The sequence below is a fragment of the Nycticebus coucang genome, chromosome 3 (assembly GCF_027406575.1).
Source record: "Nycticebus coucang isolate mNycCou1 chromosome 3, mNycCou1.pri, whole genome shotgun sequence".
In the NCBI taxonomy this organism is placed as follows: Eukaryota; Metazoa; Chordata; class Mammalia; order Primates; family Lorisidae; genus Nycticebus; species Nycticebus coucang.
In genome coordinates, this window is record NC_069782.1 from 71,813,646 (window position 1) to 71,831,004 (window position 17,359).

General features: G+C 50.4%; 1 protein-coding gene across 9 annotated transcripts in view; it reads left to right on the forward strand.

The window, feature by feature from the left end:
- MAST3 (microtubule associated serine/threonine kinase 3) overlaps positions 1-17,359 on the forward strand; it is a 37,038-nt gene that overhangs the window by 15,245 nt on the left and 4,434 nt on the right. For 4 of the 9 annotated variants that reach the window (XM_053583449.1, XM_053583445.1, XM_053583447.1 and 1 more), the window contains 18 exons: positions 1,628-1,716; positions 1,796-1,868; positions 2,560-2,638; positions 3,093-3,250; positions 3,438-3,513; positions 3,780-3,989; positions 4,081-4,182; positions 4,460-4,592; positions 4,980-5,041; positions 5,439-5,524; positions 6,318-6,526; positions 7,081-7,219; positions 12,323-12,455; positions 12,644-12,809; positions 13,226-13,327; positions 14,065-14,187; positions 14,980-15,089; positions 16,227-16,363. In XM_053583449.1, the coding sequence (XP_053439424.1) occupies positions 1,628-1,716; positions 1,796-1,868; positions 2,560-2,638; positions 3,093-3,250; positions 3,438-3,513; positions 3,780-3,989; positions 4,081-4,182; positions 4,460-4,592; positions 4,980-5,041; positions 5,439-5,524; positions 6,318-6,526; positions 7,081-7,219; positions 12,323-12,455; positions 12,644-12,809; positions 13,226-13,327; positions 14,065-14,187; positions 14,980-15,089; positions 16,227-16,363 (2,187 nt within the window). Of the gene's footprint in view, positions 1-1,627; positions 1,717-1,795; positions 1,869-1,904; positions 2,068-2,559; positions 2,639-3,092; positions 3,251-3,437; positions 3,514-3,779; positions 3,990-4,080; positions 4,183-4,459; positions 4,593-4,979; positions 5,042-5,438; positions 5,525-6,317; positions 6,527-7,080; positions 7,220-12,322; positions 12,456-12,643; positions 12,810-13,225; positions 13,328-14,064; positions 14,188-14,979; positions 15,090-16,226; positions 16,364-17,359 lie in introns of those variants that run through there. The other 5 variants (XM_053583450.1, XM_053583446.1, XM_053583448.1 and 2 more) reach the window with 2 other exon arrangements.

The window sequence follows — 17,359 nt, forward strand, 5'->3', positions numbered from 1 at the left end:
TGAATGCTGAATGCTGAATGCCGAATGCAGGGCTTAGACTCCCCTCCAAAATTCTGGGGAGCTATAGAGGGCCGCAGGGATGGGGTGCAGGAAACTCGCCTCAGGTCTCTGTTTGCTGCCATATTCTCATTCTCTGTTGTGTCCTGGGTACCAGGGGGTGGTGGTTATTGAAGCACAACTCTTCAAGGTTCTGGGCCTCCTCCAGGGAGGGTTAAGCACACAGTTGGATCTCAGTAGATGTCCAGGAAGTGAATGAATGAACCTAGTTCTCTTTTTAAATCCTTTAATTTGGCTGTTTTCAAGGCCTTGCCTAAAAGGAGGGAAGCCAACCAGGTGTTTTCCCCAAACGCTATTGGAAGAGGCAAATAATGCAGCAAGAATTATGGGGTGCCAGATGGGGGTGAGGGACTGGGAGAAAATGTGGGGATTGGCAAGGGTGTGTGTGTGTCTATTGCGGGGAGCAAGTTGGCAGGAAGTTTTGCAGGAACCTGTGGGTTTCACTTTTGCTTCTGCACCTCAGGCTGGGACACAATCCCTGTAGCTGCTGATAACTTTGGTCTTAGTTTCCCAGTCTGGGAAGTGGATGCAGCTGATCTCTTCCAACTCTGAGGCTTATCAGGACTGGCATGTGTTGAGGACTTGCCCTGTAAGCATTGTCCAGGGAAAGATAACAATGTATGCTCCTGCACCAGACCCAAAGCTGAACACTGTCGGTTTCATCCTTCAAGATATACAGATGAGGAAACTGAGGCTGACGGGCAGCTAGCTACACATGGAGCTGTGCACAGGCTAGGCTGCTCCTCCCTGCCCACCTTGTCACCTGTGCCCTTTGATGAGCCAACTCTCCCATGTTTTAGCCTGTACTGAACCTTCTGCCTGGGACCACATTCCTGTCTTCGCTGAGGCCTTTAGGCCTTGTCTCTCCCTCCCTATGTGGCTCTCCCCACTGAGCTGCGTTGGTGGCTTGGGGTGTGTGGGCTGATTCGCTTCTGAGCAGAGCCTGAGCAGAGCCGTTGCTGAGCGACTGTTCTGGAAGAGGGAGTTGGGGGGATGGTGTCACTCCAACTTCCCTCTGTCAAGGTGAGGGCTGGGGCCAGGGCCCAGGAGAAAGATGAGGCTAGGAAGGGTTCTCAAGGCCAGAGCCTGGAGTCTGATGGCCAGAAGGGAACTGAGGTGGAGAGGAAAACTGGGCAAATCTTGGGCAGAACAGGCAGGTCTGTGAAAGAGATTGTCTTTAGGGTTTTTGGTTGGGGCAGACCGTCATTTTAGGGAGATCTTAGGGAGAAGTGGCTGCAGCATAGGCAGAGATGTAGGATGTGATTTTGAGCACAGAACCCTGAAAAACTGGGCCATGGGCTCCTGGCCATGTGCAGTATCTACCACTTCATGCCACCACTGATGACAACACTGGCAATAATTTTAATAATACGGAATGTTTATCAAGTGATGACTCCCCACTGGGCCTTGAAGGCTGGGCTAAGGGCTTTGGGGAACTCACCTGGGGGCAGAGTGGGAGTGGTCACATCCACCCTTCCCACCCCACTCCAGAGACAGCTGTTCGTGTGCTTTGGGCTGGGCACATGGTCCTCTCAGCCAGCCATCTGACCTTCTCTCCTCTCCCTCACAGCTGCCGCAGTGGGAACCGCAAGAGCTTGGTGGTAGGAACGCCCTCACCTACCCTCTCCCGGCCCCTGTCACCACTGTCTGTCCCGACAGGTGAGTGTGGGAGCAGCAGGCAGGCACTGTGTCCTGTTTCTACTCCCCACTGACTCAGTTTCCCCCGCCTCTTCCTCAGCAGGCAGCAGCCCCCTAGATAGTCCTCGGAACTTCTCAGCAGCATCTGCTATCAACTTCCCCTTTGCCCGGAGGTGAGCAGTGGCCAGCTTTGGGGGATGGTGTTGGCACAGCTGGCAAGGGGGCAAGTAGGAACATGTGCTTGGTGGCTGGACCTGGCTCCTCATTTGCCTTTCCTCCTCCCCTCGTCCTTGCATGGTGACGGTCTTGCCCTCTGGCCTCCATTCCCTGCAAATGCATGGCCTTCTACAGCCACATCTCATGCGCAGACAGGTAATTTCAACAAGAGGAGGAGAGGGATAAAGCCCTGTCCAAGAATCATTAAGGCACTAAAAAAGTCACTCATTCCCTTAATAAGAGCTCACAGAGCACCTGATGTATGCTAGGCACTTACTTTTTTTTTATTCATTCAGCATTTATTGAAGATCTTTTTGTGTGCCATGTCATGTGCTGGGAGGCATGGGAGGCCTCAGTTTGGTGGGGGCAACCAGTGTAGACCCCAGCAACTGCAGTTGATCAGTTAAGGCTTTAATGGGGGACACTTTGGCAGCTGGGCTTAGGGAAGGCTTCCGAGAAATGTCTGAAGGATGAACGAAGATAAAACACATCGGAAGTACAAGTGGTCAGACTGTATCTCTGTTGTCAGCTTTATCAGAAGGTCTATCCCCAACAGGGCCAGAATCTGCTGGCCATAGTATCTGTTCTTAGTCCCCACAAACCCCAGGGGTCAGGCTTCCTTCTATCTGTTCTTGTTCCCCTCTCCAGGGCAGATGGCAGAAGATGGTCTCTCGCGTCTCTCCCATCTTCCGGCTATGGCACCAACACACCCAGCTCCACTCTCTCGGTATCAATAGCCCTACTTAGTGGGTGGACAGGCAGGTGCCATACTGGGGCAGGAGGGCACATCTTTGTTTTATTCAAGGTGTTAGATAATCATGCAGTCAGCAAACATCCTGGCTACTGCCCTGTGCCCCATTCTGGGAAATGCAAGAGCCCCTGAGAAACCCAACTTTGGCCCCAAAGAGTCCCCAGACTGGGGACTACAGATATCCTTAGCTGGTGGGGTCAGGGCCTAGCCAGAGGGGGAGTTGAGGCTGCCAAAGGAAGAAGTCAGGGAGGGCTTCAAAGAGGAGGGGCTATCAGAACTGGGTTTTGAGGGATGCATAGGAGCCAGGTAGGAGAAAGAAGTCACCATCTAATGGCCATGATGTAGCCTGGGCCTTGAGGGATGGTGCTGGGATCCTGGCTATGGCACTGACCATGAACTCATGGCTCTGATTTCCCCTATTCCTTACCAGTCGAGCTCATCCTCCCGGGAGCGCCTCCACCAGCTTCCCTTCCAACCAACACCAGACGAGCTGCACTTCCTGTCCAAGCACTTCCGCAGCTCAGAGAGTGTGGCTGATGAAGAAGGGGGCCACTCACCTCGCCTTCGGCCCCGTTCCCGCAGCCTCAGGTGGGTCTTGACCTCTGGCCTCAGGCCCAGCCCCTCCCTAGGCTGCCTTGGAGACCCACACCAAGTTTCCTCCTCTACCCCTGGCCCTGAGTTTGCCGTGCCTAGCCTGTGACCCTAGTCCCTGCCCCCTCCCCCAGGCTCAGTCTTAGATCTCATATCGACCAACAAACTAACCATCCCCTTTCAGCCCAGGACGTGCAACAGGGACCTTTGACAATGAGATTGTCATGATGAATCACGTTTACCGGGAGAGGTTCCCCAAGGTAGGCAGTGCCTGGCAGCCAGCAGACCCCAACTTCCCTCCATGTTGCTGTCTCTCCACAGCACTCTGTTTTCCTGGTTGTGTCCCCCCTCCTGTCGGTCCCTTTCTATCTTTCCGTGTCTCAGACTCTGTTCTTGGAAGGAGATTGTTCCTCCTGCCCCAGCTCCATCCCCTCTTTCTCTGACTGTGCCTCTCTTGCTACCCACCCGTGACTCTCACTCTCTAGCCCTACACTCTGACCAAATTGTCCTGTCTGTCCCTGCCCAGGCCACGGCACAGATGGAGGGTCGTCTGCAGGAGTTCCTAGAGGCCTACACGCCTGGTGCCCGGCTGGCACTGGCTGATGGCGTCCTGGGCTTCATTCACCACCAGATCATCGAGCTGGCCCGAGACTGCCTGGCCAAGTCAGGCGAGGCCCTTGTCACCTCCCGCTACTTCCTGGAGATGCAGGAGAAGCTGGAGCGGCTTCTGCAGGATGTGTGTGGTGCATGTGGGGTGAAGAGAGGAGTATCCCTAGGTAGGCCAGGGCCAGGGGCCTGTATGTGATGCCACTACCCACCTCCCCCAGGCCCACGAGCGCTCAGACAGTGAAGAGGTCAGCTTCATCGTCCAGCTTGTCCGGAAATTGCTGATCATCATCTCTCGGCCAGCACGGCTCCTTGAATGTTTGGTGAGTTCCTTTTGCATGGCTGATGCAGGGTCCTGCCTGGCAAGACTGAGACCAGGCCTGAGATGTTCCTGCTGAGATGCAACTGAAAGTTCCCATCATGTAGGGCTTTGAGAGGGACACAGGGTGTCAACAGGCTGTGGTAGTCTTCCCTCAGGGAGGTTTAGGAACCAAGACCCAGGGGATGGGCTATAGCCACTGGGAAGGGTGCTCTGGACAAAGGGAACAGGAGGTGCAAAGGCCTGGAGACAACTAAGCTCCGGTTGACTTGTACCCCTAGGAGTTTGACCCTGAGGAGTTTTACCACCTGCTGGAGGCAGCTGAGGGTCAGGCCCGGGAGGGCCAGGGCATCAAGACGGACCTGCCACAGTACATCATCGGGCAGCTGGGCCTGACCAAGGACCCCCTGGAGGGTGAGCTAGGTGGGGAGGCGGCAGGGAGGGGAATAGGGGAAACTGAGGCCTGGGCTGGGATTTGAACCTAAGCCCTTGTGACTCTAGAACCACCACATTTTCCATCATCCTTCTGTGGCCCTGCCCTTAGCCACCTGTGAGAAATGCCCCAGATTCCAGGGTTGGGTGGCTATGTTGTCCTCAAATGCCACCTCAAGATGGTTGGGATGCCTGGAGACCAGTGGCCCTTCTAGAAGATTCCTCAGGTGTTGCTTCCTGCTTTTGGCTCAATGACAGTAGCATGGGAGACACAGAGCCCAGGCCAACCCGCAGGGCCCTCAGGAAATTGCCAGGTGATGAAGGGTGAGGCCTGAAAGCCCTGCTTGAGACTCCTCCCTCATCTTGCAGAGATGGTGCCACTGAGTCACCTTGATGATGAAGGACAGCCCCCAGCCCCTGAGTCCCCAGAGGTAAGTTGCAGAGCTTTGGGGCCCCACCTATCTTGTTCTTTCTAGAGTAGACATGGTGGCCATGGGAAGGGCTGAGCTTACTGAGAGTTTTGCATGTAGTAGGCACTTAATAAGCACCTGTGACTTTGCAGGGAAGGAGGTATGAAGTGGGATTTCCTAGATTTGGTGGTCCAGTGGAGTGGTGCTGGAGAGGGCACTAGAAAGGTGTGTTTTGAAAGATGTGTAGGAGTTTGTCAGGAAGAGCAGAAAGCTCAGAATCTCAGAAGCTGAGTTGGAAAAGTTTGGACAGGGGAAAAAGTAACGTTGGGCTCTAGGACCAGTGGTTTGGGCTTGAGGGCAGGAGAAGCCGGGCTGACTCTGCAGTGGGACGGGACTCTGAGCCCTTCCTGCTCCCCAGAGTCGTGCCCTGGTCAGCCAGTCACGGAAGAAGCCATGTGAGAGCGACTTCGAAACCATCAAACTCATTAGCAACGGGGCCTATGGGTGAGTCTTTGGATCCTCCATAGATCCATTTCTCAGATGTCTGAGGCCCCTTTGTCAGCCTCCACTTTGGTAGGGCGCACATATTCACTACTGAATGTGCAGCCAGGGAAACTGAGGGCTGCAGAGGGAAGTGGAAATACATGACACCCAGGTTGTTCCCTCAGACAGGCTTTTAGCTACTCCAGGTGTAGGGGACTCTAGGAATTTGGGGGCAGATCAAGGAAAAAAGATGACCATACAGTGGCGGTAGCATGCAGTGAGCTTTATTTAGGTGTCACTTTGACAGGCAAGCAAGGGAACTCCCAGGGGAGACAGGGCTTAGAGAGGGGCTTGTGTGTTCTTACAACACAGAAACTGAGTCTCTGGGTCAAAAAGTCCCACAAGGCAGCTTGAGGTCTTCATGTCCAGAGAGTTTGTCTTATCAGTGTCACAGAGCATGCAAAGTAGGCACTCAGGACTAAATTCCGTTATTTGGGCTGTGTTCAAAACAATTGGATATGTAAAAATTTGAGTTTGGTGCCAGCGGGCTTTTGAGCTAAGCTACTGTATTGCCCAGTGGCCAATACACAGGGGACATTTTCAGTTCATTTATATGACTCTGGGTGATGGTAGCATAAAAACATGTGGTGGCTGCTTTAGAAGAAATGCCAGGTAAGGAGAAAGGGTGTCCCCAGTAGCAGGCACAGCATAGGTAAAGGCCTGGCAAGTTGGGTTCTGGGCCCATGTTGGGTCATAGCACCCACTGGGAACTTCAGTGTCAGGCCTCAACAAGCTTCCTCATTCCCACCCCCAGGGCTGTGTACCTGGTGCGACATCGTGACACACGGCAGCGCTTTGCCATCAAGAAGATCAACAAACAGAACTTGATCCTGCGCAACCAGATCCAGCAAGTCTTTGTGGAGCGTGACATCCTCACCTTTGCCGAGAACCCCTTTGTGGTCAGCATGTTCTGCTCCTTCGAGACTCGCCGCCACCTGTGTATGGTCATGGAGTATGTGGAAGGTATGGTCACTGAGGCTAGCATGCCTCTGGTGACAGGGAGCTCGTGCCCCCCATGCCTGGCAGAAAGTCCCTCCTTGGACCAAGCTGAGACCTGCTCTGTCCTCCATAGGGTCCCAGCCTGCTTGGGGAACCCTCAGAAACCCCAAGGGGTAGAGGGCCCAGCCATGGGGCTTTAGGGCTAGGAGAGCCTAGATGGAAGTGTCAAGATGGGACCCTAGGGGAGAAAGGAAGGCAGGACATCCTAGGCAGGGGGAACTAATAGGCAGAGTCAAGGACTGAGGCTGGGACCTGCAAGCAGGTAAGGTACAATTACCAAGGTACTGGTGGGCGAGGGAAGGGAGCATGCACTTAGGAGACACCAGCTGTGTACAGGGAAAGGGCTATGCAGCTATTGGCCTGCTAGAAAGAATCAGGAGAATCTGCCCTCCTACTCTCCATTCTGATTCCAATAGATTAGGGGTACTTTGCAGAAGGTGGGGAAGAGCGAAAGGATTGGGTCCAGCCTAAAAGGTGAGGGGCAGGGCCTCCATGACCATACGTTGTCCCTTTCCCAGGCGGCGACTGTGCCACACTCTTAAAGAACATGGGGCCGCTGCCTGTGGACATGGCTCGTATGTACTTCGCAGAGACAGTGTTGGCACTCGAGTACCTGCACAACTACGGCATCGTGCACCGTGACCTCAAGCCGGACAAGTGAGCTGGCTCCCTTGGGTCCTGGGGAGTGGGGTGGGAGCAAGGCCTCTGGCAGGCAGGGAGTGTGCACATATTGAGCAGCGGGTGTGTGTAGAGGAGAGGAGAGCAGGCATCTACTCTATGTAGGGAGAGGCATATTTATGCAGGTGCTACTAATCAAGAGGAGGAATGTGTACTTAAGATGCACAGAGTGTATATAGGGGGCAGGGCCGTGCACTCAGCTGCTGCTGCACAAAGCGAGAGGCATGCACGTATGAGGCACCAGCTATACCACACATACAGAGGACAGGCACTTTGCAAGACCTTCTATGTGAAGGAAGTGATTGTGCATGCTTTGAGTACCTGCTGTGTGCCAGCACAGGGAAGAAAGGAAGAGAAAGTGTGGATTGAGAGCCTCAGGATGTTTATTTTATTCTAGCATCGGACAAGTACATACTGCATGTCAGATTATCCCTGAGTGACTGGGAAACACTGGCCACCTGCTTTGTAACCCCTGTATGATTTTCAAAGCACTTTTCTGGTATTTGTTGAGTACCTGCTGTGTACTCAGTTGCCATTTACTGAGTGCCCTCTGGATACAAGGCAAGGACTGCACATTTCTCAAATGCTTGCTGTGTGGAAATATGAACATACATGTTAAGAGCCTTGCATGTTGTCAGGTTTGCAGTTTGCAAGTGACTTAGAAAACACATATGTATGTGGCCCCTGCTATATACCTGGGCCTGTGCTGGATCCTCTAAAGAACCCAGAGAGAAGTATGAATAACTTCTTACACACTGATGTTAGTTTTCTATATCACAATTTTTTGGTTGTTGTGTGTTTATTGGGCACCAGCTATGTAAATGGTGTGCAGAGCAACAGCTATTGCACAGTGACTGTGCCAGGCCCACAGCATTTTAACTGATTTTGTGTGTAGTATGCATTGAATACCTACCTTGTGCCAGGACTGGGGCACTCTTCACAGATGGAGGAGATGCAGAGATCTACACCCATCAGGCCTTTGTAAGGTCATCCTGGCATGGGCTGGGGTCCTGGGAACAAGAATGGGATCTTCTGAGTGTCTTAGGTCAGAACCCAAGACAATACCTGCCTCTGTGGAGCTCAGGACTCTCATCTGTGAAATGGGGCAGGAAGGTGCCCATCCCTAGGGAATTCAGGGAGGAATAGATGCCCACAGTAGGTGCTTGAAAAAATATTTTCTTTTTTCACTTTGGAAAATTTCACATGCAGCCAAAAGTCCAGAGAAAAGTGTATTAGTTTGCTAGAGCCACCATGAAAAGTACCACAGAGTGGCTCAAAATGACAGAATGTCTTCTTTCATGATTCTAAAAGCTAGAGGTCCCAGATCAGGTGTCTTATTAACCTGTGCTCCTTCTGAAAGGGCCAGGGAAGGATCTGTCCCAGGTCCCTCTCCTAGCCTCTGGTAGTTCTTGGCCTATGGCAACAAAGCTCTGTTTTTTTCTTTTTCTTTTTTTTTTTTTGAGACATAGTCTCACTTTGTTGCCCTGGGTAGAGTGCTATGGTATCACAGCTCACAGCAATCTCAAACTCTTGGGCTCGAGCAATTCTCTTGCCTCAGCCTCCCAAGTAGCTGAGACTACAGCTGCCCGCCACAACAACACCCAGCTCTTTTGTAGAGACAGAGTCTTGCTCTGGCTCAGGCTGATCTGGAACCTATGAGCTCAGGCAATCCACCCACCTCGGCCGTCTAGAGTGCTAGGATTACAAGCGTGAGCCACCGCTCCTGGCCTGGCAACATAATTCTAATGGCCACATGATGTTCTCCCTGTGTGTGTGTCCATGTCCAAATTCCCCTTTTTTATCAGGATACCTGTCATACTGGATGAGGAGCAACCCTCTCCAGTATGATCTCATATTAATTCATCACATCTGCAGTGACCCTATTTCCAAGTAGATAACAAAAAGCTGAAGTACCAGGCCTAGGATGACAACGTGTCAACTGTGGAGAATACCATTCAAGGCATACAGGGGTCCTCAAACTTTGTAAACAGGGGGCCAGTTTACTGTCCCTCAGACCATTGGAGGGCTGGACTTTAGTTTTAAAAGGAAACTATGAACAAATTCCTACGCACACTGCACATATCTTATTTTGAAGTAAAAAAACAAAGCGGAGGGGCGGCGCCTGTGGCTCAGTCGGTAAGGCGCCGGCCCCATATACCGAGGGTGGCAGGTTCAAACCCGGCCCCGGCTGAACTGCAACCAAAAAAAAAAAAAAAAAAATAGCCAGGCATTGTGGCGGGCGCCTGTAGTCCTAGCTACTTGGGAGGCTGAGGCAAGAGAATCGCTTAAGCCCAGGAGTTAGAGATTGCTGTGAGCTGTGTGATGCCATGGCACTCTACTGAGGGCCATAAAGTGAGACTCTGTCTCTACAAAAAACAAAAAACAAAGCGGAAACAAATACAATCACACCACTGCATGTGGCCTGCGGGCCGTAGTTTGAGGACCCCTGTATCTCAGTGCCCATTAACTCAGATTCCACACAGCTACCTACGTTTGGTCAATCCCGTTTCCTCTTAACTACCCCCCCACCAAAACTGGTTGATTTGAAGCAAATCTCAGGCATTGTATCATTTTATTTACATAAGAGGAAAAGAATCGATTGCAGATTTAGTCAGTGTTCAAGAAATGAATATGGCTTTTGTATTTTATTATTTTATCATAATTATTTTTAGAGATAGGATCTCACTCTGTTGCCCAGGCTAGAGCACAGTGGCATCATCATAGCTCACTGTAGCCTTGAGCTCCTAGGTTCAAGCAATCCTTCTGCTTCAGTCTCCCAAGTCCCTAGGACTACAGGATGAAAGTTTTTTTTTTTTGTTTGTTTGTTTTTTTGCAGTTTTTGGTGAGAGCTGGGTTTGAACCCACCACCTCCAGCAGATGGGGCCAGCGCCCTACTCCTTTGAGCCACAGGTGCCACCCAGGATGAAGGTTTTTTAGAGACTGGGAAGCCCTATACAAGCTCAAGAAATACTACCCCGTTTCCGCGAAAATAAGACATCCTCCGAAAATAAGACCTAGTTACAGGAAAGATAAGACGTCCCCTGAAAATAAGACCTAGCACGTCTTTTGGAGCACACCTTAAAATAAGACACTGTCTTATTTTCGGGGAAATAGGGTAGTTGTCTTAATAGTGGAAAGCCCCAGGCCTGGCACAAGGAAGGCCTCATTTTGGAAACTGCTGGCTACACCTGGTATCTACACCGAAGTGTTTTTCCATAGCCTGTGTACAGAGTAGTTGCTCAAGAAACATTACTTTTTTTTATTGGGTGAAGGACTCAACTAGAACTTGAACTTTACCTAACAAACACAAATAATGTGACCTGATCATTTGCACCCTTATATTAATCTGAAATTTAAAAAATAATAAATAAACAAAGGTTTATTGTATACTTGCTTTAAAAAAATTCCTTTAAAAAAAAATAGTGGAGGCTCAGCACCTGTGGCTCAAGTGGCTAAGACGCCAGCCACATACACCTGAGCTGGTGGTTCGAATCCAACCCAGGCCCACCAAACAACTATGACAGCTGCAACCAAAAAAATAGCTGGGCATTGTGGCAGGCACCTGTAGTCCCAGCTACCTGGGAGGGCGGAGGCAGGAGTTGGACGTTGCTGTGAGCTGTGATGCCACAGCACTCTACCCAGGGTGACAGCTTGAGGCTCTGTCTCAAAAAAAAAAAAAAAAACAGTGGAGGCTGGGCTCGATGGCTCACACCTGTAATCCTAGCACTCTGGGAGGCCAAGGTGGGTGGATCACTTGAGCTAGAGTGAGACCCTGTCTCAAAAAAATAGCCAGGCATTGTGGTGGGCGCCTGTAGTCCCAGCTACTCGGGAGGCTGAGGCAAGAGAATTGCCTAAGCCCAAGAGTTGGTTGCTGTGAACTGTTACACCACAGCGCTCTAGCCAGGGTGACAAAGTGAGATTCTGTCTCTAAAAAAAAAAAGAAGAAGAAGAAGAAAAAAAAAAAGTGGATGTGTATACTACATGCACAGGATTATTTGTTTACAGAGCTGAGGTAAACAGTAGGTGCTAAATAAAACATTTATTTTGGCATTTTTTTAACTTTAGTCTAATTTTAATTAATTTTTTTAAATTTTTTTATTAAATCATAACTTTGTACATTGATGCGTTTATGAGGTTTAGGGTACTGGTTCAATATACAATGTGAAATGCTTACATTGAACTAAGTAACACATCCATCACAATTATACTCATTTCTTAATAGTTCTGAAATATACCATTGTATCATGCACATTAGGTAATAAATAAATCTTTATTTAAACATATTAATTTTTATGTGGCAGATGTGCCCAGGAAGTACACAGAAATGTGACTTTATAAAGCTGGTGCATCTGATTCTGTTGTTTAACAAAACATTTATATATTTAAATTCATAGGAAAAATTAGCAGTGAACATGGTACGTAAATAATTGCTTGGGTTTTTTTCTTAGAGACAAGGTCTTGCTATGTTGCCCAGGCTGAACTCAAACGCCTGGCCTAAAGTGATCCTCCTGTCTCAGTCTACTGAGTAACTGGGACTGTAGGTGCTGTTTTACTGTGCCTAGCAACATGCATAGGTTTTTGAAAAATGGATGTATTCACAAGGTGCATAAAATACTTCTGTATACAGCAAGTGCTCAGGATATGTTTCTCAATAGGGGGTGTAAACAATAGCTACTTGCAAAATGTTTAGTTTGTTGAGATAATGGATACATGAACAAAAATACGCTCTAGATACACTCAGTAGGTGTTATGAAATGAGATGTTTTAACACACACGGTAGATGCTGTGATTCTCAGGACATTTATGTTTGAATAGCAGAGTATAAAACAGGTGCTCAATAGCAGCACCAGATGCACCTGGTTGGGGCACAGAGGTGTTTGCTTTGTAATACCAACTCCTAAGACCAGTTGGCTCTCTTGATTCCGTGGCTGTGCACAGGCAGTGCTTTCTGATCGCCTCTTGGGGTAGGATCAGGCTGCCCCGGCCAGACCTTGGCCCAGCTTCGGTGGAGTCAAGGTCTAGGGTGGCAGGAGTGGCCAGGCACCCTAAGCAAGCACCTTCCACCTGCCCATCTGCCCACAGCCTGCTCATCACCTCACTCGGCCACATCAAACTGACCGACTTTGGCCTATCCAAGATTGGGCTTATGAGCATGGCCACCAACCTCTACGAGGGCCACATCGAAAAGGACGCCCGGGAGTTTGTGGACAAGCAGGTAAGTGGCCCTGGTGTGGGGCTAGACCCACTATGTGGAAGTCTGACCTCCCCCCCCCCCAAGATATGGGGGTACTTTATAATTCCACCCACCCTTGACTCCCAGCCTAGCCCTGGCCTTCTCATCTCTCCTGGGGTCTCTCACAGAGCAGGGGACTGACCTCAGGTTCCCTATTCCACGTGTCCCAGGTGTGCGGGACTCCTGAGTACATCGCCCCAGAGGTGATCTTCCGCCAGGGCTATGGGAAGCCAGTAGACTGGTGGGCCATGGGGATCATCCTCTATGAGTTCCTGGTGGGCTGTGTGCCTTTCTTCGGAGACACCCCTGAGGAGCTCTTTGGGCAGGTGGTCAGTGGTACGTTGCCTTGGTGGCCCCATGTTTGAGCCTCAGCTCCCTTGGGGCTCTGGGTGGAGGTTCCCTGGTTTGCTCACCTGTGTCAGGAAGAGAAGAAGCAGAAAGAGGGGAGGGAATGGATGTTAGGTGTGGAGGGGGCAGGCTGCAGAGTAGGGAGGGTGGTTGTATTAAGCAGTGCGTTGTGGAGTCCTCACTGAGGGGACACTTGAGCAAATATCTGCCGGAGCAAAAGGAGCCATAGAGATAGAAGAGGGAGGGTGTTCTGGGAAAAGAGCACAGCCAGGGCAAAAACTGAGGTGAGAACAAACCTGGGGTATTGAGGGAGCAGAGGAGACCAGTGGAAGTGATTGAGGGGAGGTGATGGAAGGTGCTAGAAAGGGCTTCCCCTGCCTTCTCACTTCCTCCCTTCATTGTAGATGAGATCATGTGGCCAGATGGAGATGAAACCCTTCCAGCTGATGCCCAGGACCTCATCACCAGGCTGCTCCGGCAGAGCCCACTGGATCGACTTGGGACTGGTATGTAAGTGTGGGTGGGATCCAGGTCAGTGGCTGTGTCAGTTCCTGTATCCCAGGGAATAGAGGGAAGGATATAAGGTAGACAGGAGTTCTACTCAGGAAGCTACATGGAGGAGGACAGGACTTGGAGTTGGGGTTTTGGAAGATGCATAGGAGTTCACCAGGAACTGGCATAGACCTTGAAGAAATAGCAGATAGCTAGATCTGGTGCTGAGGCTGAGTAAGTCTGAGTAATTATGTGAGCCTGTGAAGTCATGAGGGTCCTGAAGTCCTCAAAGGCCCAGCCCAGAGGATACCACCATCCCAGTTTCCCTGACCACCTGATAAATAGTTGTGGGACTGTTTGAGACTCACGCAGCCACTATGGGTCATGTTCATGTCCGAGGCTTCACCATGAGAGAAGATGGCTGGGTCCGAGGTTAGGGAACAGTCAACTCCTGCTCCATAAAATGGAAACACATGAAAAGAGCTCAAGAAGGAAGCAGCCATTCTAAGGGTCTGGGGTTTCTCTAGGTAGTACGATCCCAGAATGCAGCCGATGGAGAAGCAGGCCCCTGGGAGCCTGGCTAGGCTGAGTTTGAGCCCTGGCTCAGTTCCCTTCTTCTGGCTCCTAACTGGCAGCTTATTTTTGCTTGCATTTTCCTGGTTCCTTTGGCCCCATCCTGTGGGGGTGGGGGTGAGGTCTTTGGGAGGGTGTCAGGAAGGGGATCACAGGGCTCAGTTGAGCATGTCTGCAGGTGGTACCCACGAAGTGAAGCAGCACCCCTTCTTCCTGGCCCTGGACTGGGCAGGGCTTCTGCGACACAAAGCAGAGTTTGTACCCCAGCTTGAAGCTGAGGATGACACAAGCTACTTTGACAGTAAGTTGGTGGCAGGAGGTCATCTTGGGGGCAGGCTTTGTTGTCACACAGTCCCTGGGGGGTGAGGGGCTGTCTACCAGGGGCTCCACCCAAGCCTGGCACCTTGCCCTAGGCTGGAGCTTCCTACTTCCTGAACTTTTCCAAGAATCCAGGGCTTGTCTGTCAGCTGTATCCCAGCTGGGATTTCCTGTGCATCTGGGTTTAGAAGACCACAGCATCCCTCAGGTTTCAGAAGGGGAAACCAAGGCACCAAATGTGTCAGATCGTCACCTGGGGCTCCCCAGCAGGTTCACTGTCCTGGGTGCCCAGCCCTAGCCAAAAATGGAGCCTGGTCTGTCACACAGGACAGTAGGCCACCTCACTTAGCTTTTGTGAAGGGGTCCTGCCAGGAGTGCTCTGCTAACCCCTCCTTTCCACTGGAAGGTCCGGTCCCTACTGCTCTAGTGTCTCCTGCACAACTTGCTGCATGTCAGAGGCCTTCTCTGAGCTTCTGTTTCCTTTTCTGTAAAATGAGGAAAGTCCTTTATGTTTGAGATGCACCTAATTCCATGTGACCCATTTCAAGGGTTTTCAGAGACAAGAATCCTCTCACCCACAGTCCCTTTTCTTTTGGGGACACAGCGGGGATTTATTCCCAGATGTCTGCTTTGTGCCTCCAGACCTTCTGTAGTCCCTAAACACACCAGATATTGTTCCACCATTGCCCTATTGGTGGCCCCACTGTGATGCCACGTGGTCCTCCAGGCCACTTCTGGGTGTCAGGTAGGCTGCACATACCTCTCCCTCCCACAGCACGTTCAGAACGTTACCGCCACCTGGGCTCTGAGGATGATGAGACCAATGATGAGGAGTCGTCCACTGAGATCCCCCAATTCTCATCCTGCTCCCATCGATTCAGCAAGGTGAGCCTGGGGCCCTGGATGTAGCTAGCTATTGCTCAGAAAATGTTCCAAGACATCTGTCTGTTTGCTCTTGTGACTTTTTCCTCAGTGTGATAAAATACCTGCAACAAAATACACCATTTCAGCCATTTTAAAGTATACAGTTCAGTGACATTTAGCATATTCACAATATTACCCAACCACCACCTCTGTCTAGTTCCAGAACTGTTACATCACCCCAAAAAGAGACTTTGTACCCATTGGCAGTCACTCCCCATTCTCTCTCCCTCAGCCCCCCCATCTAATGATTTGAATGTTCTGGACTTTTTATGAATGGCTCAGCACCCGTAGCTCAGTGGTTAGGGCACTGGCCATACCATATACCAGGGCTAGCAGATTCAAACCTAGCCAGTGCTTGCTAAACAACAATGACAATAACAATAAAAAATAGCTGGGTGGTACAGCAAGCACCTGTAGTCCCAGCTACTTGGGAGGTCAAGACAAGAGAATTGCTTAAGCCCAGAGTATGAGGTTGCTATGACCTATGATACTACAGCACTCTACCAAGGGTGACATAGTGAGATTCTATCTCAAAAAAATAAAAAAAGGCTTCAAGCCCATAGCACAGTGGTTACAGCACCAGCCATGCACACTGAGGCTGGTGGGTTTGAACCTGGCCCAGGCCAGCTAAAACAACAATGACAACTGCAACAAAAAATAGCCAGGCATTGTGGCAGGTACCTGTAGTCCCAGCTACTTGGGAGGCTGAGGCAAGAGAATTGCTTAAGCCCAGAGTTTGTGGTTGCTGTGAGCTGTGATGCCAGGGCAACAAAATGAGACTCTGTCTCAAAAAAAAAAAATTCCTTCCTTTATGATTTGATCCAAAATAACTCTCACTTTCTGCTTTGAGCCCCAGAAAGGACTTTTCAATCAGCAATGGAAACCCCAGCTGTGGCCCCATTGGTAGCCAGTCTCTCTAAGTCTCAGTCTTTTCATCTGTACAATGGGCTACAGACACTGCTCTCTTTAGGGATGTGGTGAGTGAGAATTTAAGGAAGTGATTCACACAGAAGTGCTTGACTACGCCCACTGTCAAGCACGGTTGTAACTGCCTGCCACCTTTGTTGCTACTGTTATTTTTTATTGCCTTCTAAAAAGGTCTACAGCAGCTCTGAGTTCCTGGCTGTCCAGCCCACTCCTACTTTCACTGAAAGGAGCTTCAGTGAGGACCGGGAGGAAGGATGGGAACGCAGCAGTGAGGTGGACTATGGCCGCAGGCTGAGTGCTGACATCCGGTAAGTAGGCTGGGGCAGTGTAGACTTCCAAGACTGCTGGAAGGTAGAGACACAAAAATCTGATGTCGCGGGAACTCCTAGAGACCCAGTAGAAAAGAGTCAAACATATTGGCCCCTCACAACCTCATTTCCCTTAGCTCTGCATTCCTAGCCATGCCTAACATAAAGCACCCATGCACCATCACACTGCACTGTTCTTTCAGTCCAGAATACCCTTTGCTACCAAACTCCTATTCATCCTTCAAAGTCCAAGCCCAACAGAAACAATCAATGTCTGGTTGAGGATGACTGTTAAGAGATGAGTATTTTTTGTTTGTTTGTTTTTTGAGATGGAGTCTCACTATGTTGCCCTCAGTAGAGTGCTGTGAAGTCACAGCTCACAGCAACCTCCAACTCTTGGACTTAAGCAATTTTCTTCCCTCAGCCCCCCAAGTAGCTGGGACTACAGTCGCCCGCCACAACGCCTGGCTGTTTTGTTGTTGTTGCAGTTGTCAAGGTCCGAACCCGCCAGCCTCAGCGTATGTGGCTGGCGCTGGGCACAATGGCTCATGCCTGTAATCCCAGCACTTGGGAGGCTGAAGCAGGTGGATTGCCTGAGCTCACAGGTTCGAGAACTGGCCTGAGCCAGAGCAAGACCCGTCTCTAAAAAATAGCCAGGCATCGAGTGGCATCTGTGGCTCAAAGGAGTAGGGCACTGGCCCCATATGCCGGAGGTGGCGGGTTCAAACCCAGCCCTGGCCAAAAACTGAAAAAAAAAAACCCAAAAAACCAGGCACTGTGGCAGGCACCTGTAGTCCCAGCTACTTGTGAGGCTGAGACAAGAGAATTGCTTAAGCCCAGGAGTTTGAGGTTGCTGTGAGCTATGATGCCATGGCACTCTACCAAGGGTGACAAAGTGAGACTCTGTCACAAAAAAAAAAAAAGTTAAATAGGAGGTATCTAGGCAGACATAGATGGTACAAACAGAGGGAACTCATCTTATACTTACAAATTGCC